Source organism: Emiliania huxleyi (genome assembly GCF_000372725.1).
Source record: "Emiliania huxleyi CCMP1516 chromosome Unknown EMIHUscaffold_1754, whole genome shotgun sequence".
Classification (NCBI taxonomy): Eukaryota; Haptophyta; order Isochrysidales; family Noelaerhabdaceae; genus Emiliania; species Emiliania huxleyi.
Window position 1 is genome coordinate 1 of NW_005200830.1, and position 4,320 is coordinate 4,320.

At 65.1% G+C, this 4,320-nt stretch overlaps 1 protein-coding gene across 1 annotated transcript; it reads right to left on the minus strand.

The window, feature by feature from the left end:
* Positions 1 to 1,220: 1,220 nt before the first annotated feature.
* EMIHUDRAFT_253517 (hypothetical protein) lies at positions 1,221 to 3,277 on the minus strand (the record flags this gene model as incomplete). The annotated part of the gene is made up of 2 exons (XM_005783885.1): positions 1,221 to 1,276; positions 2,992 to 3,277. 2 exons carry the CDS (start codon positions 3,275 to 3,277, stop codon positions 1,221 to 1,223), a joined length of 342 nt encoding a protein of 113 aa, XP_005783942.1.
* Positions 3,278 to 4,320: the final 1,043 nt, after the last annotated feature.

The window sequence follows — 4,320 nt, forward strand, 5'->3', positions numbered from 1 at the left end:
CCATCTCAGAGACCGCAGGAGGTCATGAGGGTCGATGGGAGCGCCAACCCCACAATGCCTAAAAACCCAGCCCAGTACGGCTTTGATGTGTATCTCAACAAACGTCTGGCTCGGCGGAGCGTCTCAGGCAAGAGGGCCGCACAAGCCGCACGTACCGCCAGCTGTGAAGCGGAGAGGTAGCCACGTACTAATCTACACCACGGAACGCCTTCTCTCTCGCCAGACTCTCTCGCCGTCGGTTGGGCCCTCCCGCCGGGCCTGGCCCCGCGACGCTAGAGCGGGCACGCGCAGAGGGCACCGTCTGGCGGACGGAGGGTCAAGTTGCCGTACGGGGCGCCTTGGAGGGCGGCGACGCCTGCACAGGGGGGGGGGAGGAACCGCGTCGTTAGAGAGGGCGGCGGGTGCAAACGCTGTGTGTGCGGAGGTGGGAGGCGTGGCGCACCGCTTGAAGCCTGAGATTGCGCCCTTCGTGGCATCATGCTGTGGAGCTGGAAGCACCGGCGGCACGCCAAAACGGCTGTCGTGTGGCGTCTTGGTAGCAGCAGATCTTCGCACCTTCGCCTTCGGCCTCGAACTCCTCGAGCGCCATGCACTTCTTGAAGTAAGCTGCCCAGAAGCCTCGGAGCTCCTCATCGTCGCCGACAAAGTCCTCAGTTGTGATCATCACGTTGTACGCGTTCTGCCAGCCATAGCGTGGGTGCTGCACGTCCCATTCGCTCGATACGAGACACAGGTCGTTTGCGTTACCCCACCTCCAGACCCACTCAACCACAGCCTCGGCGGAATCATGCAACGAGCACTCTTCCGTCCCGTCCTCAATCTGCACATACAGGGAGTAAGCACCCTCGTCCTTGCCGACGTTCTGTTTGCCTTTGGTTGGATTTCTCCTGCTTTTGCCGATGGGTGTCTTCGGCGCCATGCGCGGTCAGGTTGCAAGAGCGCCGAGTCTGCCGTCAGTCACTCGGGTCACTCGCGCGTACTTTTTCTGTGTTTAGTGTTCGCCGGCATAACGAGGCATAACGCCCGTGCCCCCGAGTTCATTTTAAGTGTATGTAGCTCTTACGTACATTCCCGTAGGAGACTCTGCTGACAGGGTTTGCGATGAGGAGCGACCCGAAGGGTTTCTCGGAGGTTAGTGCACCACTAACCGCCGAAGCGCAAGAACTCTACGACGGATCGGGCTCATACTAGCACCCCACCTCGCGAGCCGACGTTCTGGCTCAGCGAGGCTGCTGCGGAGCACTCGCGGACCGGTTCTTCTGGTCCAGCGAGGCCGCTGCGGGGCACCCGGCGGCTCGGGTCACTTCTCATCGCAAACTCGGTCGAGCAGGAGGTAAGGTGTGTGCGTGTGGGAGGCGGCGCGGCACTGTAGGAGCGGCGGTACGGCGGCACGGCGGTAACGCACGGCAGGAGGGACGGCGAATAAATGGCAAGGGCGGCGAGGCGCGGAAGGAGCGGCACGGTAAGGAGCGGCGGCACGGCGGCAGACCACGGCAGCGAACGGCGGAGCATTGGGCGGCGGGTCAAACGACTGAGCAGAGGGCGGCGGCAGGAAGGAGCGAGGATGGCGCGGTGGCGGCAGGACCTCGGATAGGGTGGCACGGATAGGAGCGAGCGAGCGGCTAGGCGGCGGGAGGGCGAGGCGAGGGTAGCGGCGGGCGGATCACGAGGAGGTAGAAGGTCTGGCGCGAGCGTGCGAGAGCGAGCGGCGAGCGAGCGGCTAGGCGGCGGGAGGGTGAGGCGAGGGTGGGGGCGGGTGGATCACGAGGAGGTAGAAGGTCTGGCGCGAGCGGGCGAACGGACGGCGAGCGAGCGGCTTGGCGGCGGGAGGGTGAGGCGAGGGTGGCGGCGGGCGGATCACGAGGAGGTAGAAGGTCTGGCGCGGGCGGGCGAGCGAACGGCGAGCGAGCGGCTAGGCGGCGGGAGGGTGAGGCGAGGGTGGCGGCGGGCGGATCACGAAGAGGTAGAAGGTCTGACGCGAGCGGGCGAGCGAACGGCGAGCGAGCGGCTAGGCGGCGGGAGGGCGAGGCGAGGGTGGCGGCGGGCGGATCACGAGAAGGTAGAAGGTCTGGCGCGAGCGGGCGAGCGGACGGCGAGCGAGCGGCTTGGCGGCGGGAGGGTGAGCGAGATGGATCACGAGGAAGTAGAAAGTCGGGAGCGGGCGAGCGAACGGCGAGCGAGAGCGGCGAGGCGGCGGGAGGGTGAGGCGAGGGTGGTGGCGGTTCGGATCACGAGGAAGTAGAAAGTCGGGCGGGCGAGCAAGCGGCGAGCGAGCAGCGAGGCGGCGGGAGGGTGAGGCGAGGGTGGATCACGAGGAAGGAGAGATTCGGGCGATCACGAGGAAGTAGAAAGCCAGGCGCGGGCGCGCGAGCGAGCAAGCGAGCGGCGAGGCGGCGGGAGGGTGAGGCGAGGGTGGTGGCGGGAGGAGGGGGCGAGGGCGAGGGCGGGCGGGCGATAGGCGAGACGACAGGGCGGCGGCCAAGCTGGCGTGGTGGTCGGCGAGAGGCGGCGAGGGCGGGCAGGCGACAGGCGAGACGACAGGGCGGCAGGCAAGCTGGCGTGGCGGTCGGCGGGAGGCGGCGGGAGGTGAAAGGCGAGGGCGATGGCGGGCGGGCGAGAGACGACAGAGACGACGGGTTGGCGGACGAGCTGGCGGCGGGTCGGCGGGCGGAGGCGGGAGGCGGTAGGCGAGGGCGAGGGCGGGCAGTAGAGCGCGAAGTTGAGACCGCTTGACCTTCGACGGGAAGGTTGCCCACCTGTGGCCAGACCAGTGTGAAGGTGAAGACCCCTTACGAGCGGGCGGGCAGGGCGGGCGGGCAGGGTGGGCGGGCGGGAGGGTAGCAGGAGCAGCATCAGCTGCAACAGCAGCAGCAGCAGCAGCACAGGTTAGCTCTGCAGCAGCGCCCGCCTCGTTGAGCATGTTGAAAGCAGAGTTATTGGCGTCAATATGGCGCAGCGCAGAGATGCCAGCACCGCGAGGAAGTGCAGGACCCGCATTTGCGGTGCGAGCCGTCGAGGCAGGATCAAGCTGAAGGACTCGAGTGGTTTCCACATTGACATCCTCGCCCAGAGCATTGCCAGACAGGTTTGCGCCCAGTTTGCAGTCGCTTGGCGTGGTTTGTGCAGGCGCACCAGCCGCAGAGGCAGCGCTGCCGACTCTCATTGGTTGAGCAGCCGTCGCAGTGCTCGACGGATCGGCAGTGTCGGCGCCACCAGCACCGCGCTCGGTCTCGCTCAGCGAGGCGGCCGAGAGCACAGGCAAGCCGCAAACGCGCATTTGGGACGGACGTATTTTATATAAGTAACGCAGGTTTGTGTACTTCTTGCTTGGGCGGCACTCATGATGAAATTCTGCAAAAACCTGGCCGGCCCCTGCCCTGCCCCTACCTACCTACCTACCTACCTACCTACCTACCTACCTTACTTATAAACTAAAAAAGAAATCACTACGGGTGAAGGTGGGGTACTATACCAACTAGAGTGATGGTTGGTGGTACTCTCCTGCAACCACAGTCCTTTCTTGTGACATGGCAGGCCACTCTCAAGGCCATACAAGCATCAATCAGATCACCCACTTGGGGAGGGTTGACATCGTGATTTCGGCGGAAATTTTCTTTTTTTGCTCCGAAAATTCCAGCTTGAAGAGAGGGAAAACCCCGACTGGAGGGCCCAGGCCTACCCTACCTACCCCGTCGTGAGTGTACCACACCTGCATACGACGGTGATGCCGCCGTCCTATTCCCACTTGCGGGGCCATTCTTCTTTAGTGCATTGCTGTTCTTAACGGAGTCGCTTAGGCGGCTCCGGTGGTGAGCCGGTGTGTGTGCCAGTCCGCGCCAGTCCGCGCCCTTGTCGTGCCAGTGTGCTGTGAGAGAGGCAGGGCAAGAATTCTTTTCGCCAGTGTGCTGTGAGACAGGCTTGTTGCTCAACAATTCTTTTCGTCAGGCATAACCGGGTGTATGCCGCCGTCCTCCTCCCGCCTCTTTGCAAAGCTCGACGCGGCGCTCGGCGACGCGCTCGGGTGCGAGGTTCCGTCCGGTCGCTCGCTGGCGCTGCTTTTGCAGCATGGCACCGCAAATTCACTTTCGCCAGGTGGCGCTGCGGCCAGTGTGGCGGCGCACAGCTACGCGCTCCGGCAGCGAGGCCTCGTCAGCGCAGCTGAGGCGCTCGAGCAGACCGCTGCCCCAGTGCTCTCCGACTCTTCCACACCGGCACCGGCGCCCGCCGCTTTGTCGGGCAGCCTGGCCGCGGAGCACGAGCGGTGCGAGCGGTGGGGTCTGTGCGAGCCCGCGCTGGCGCTGCGCCTGCTCCTCGCTCTCG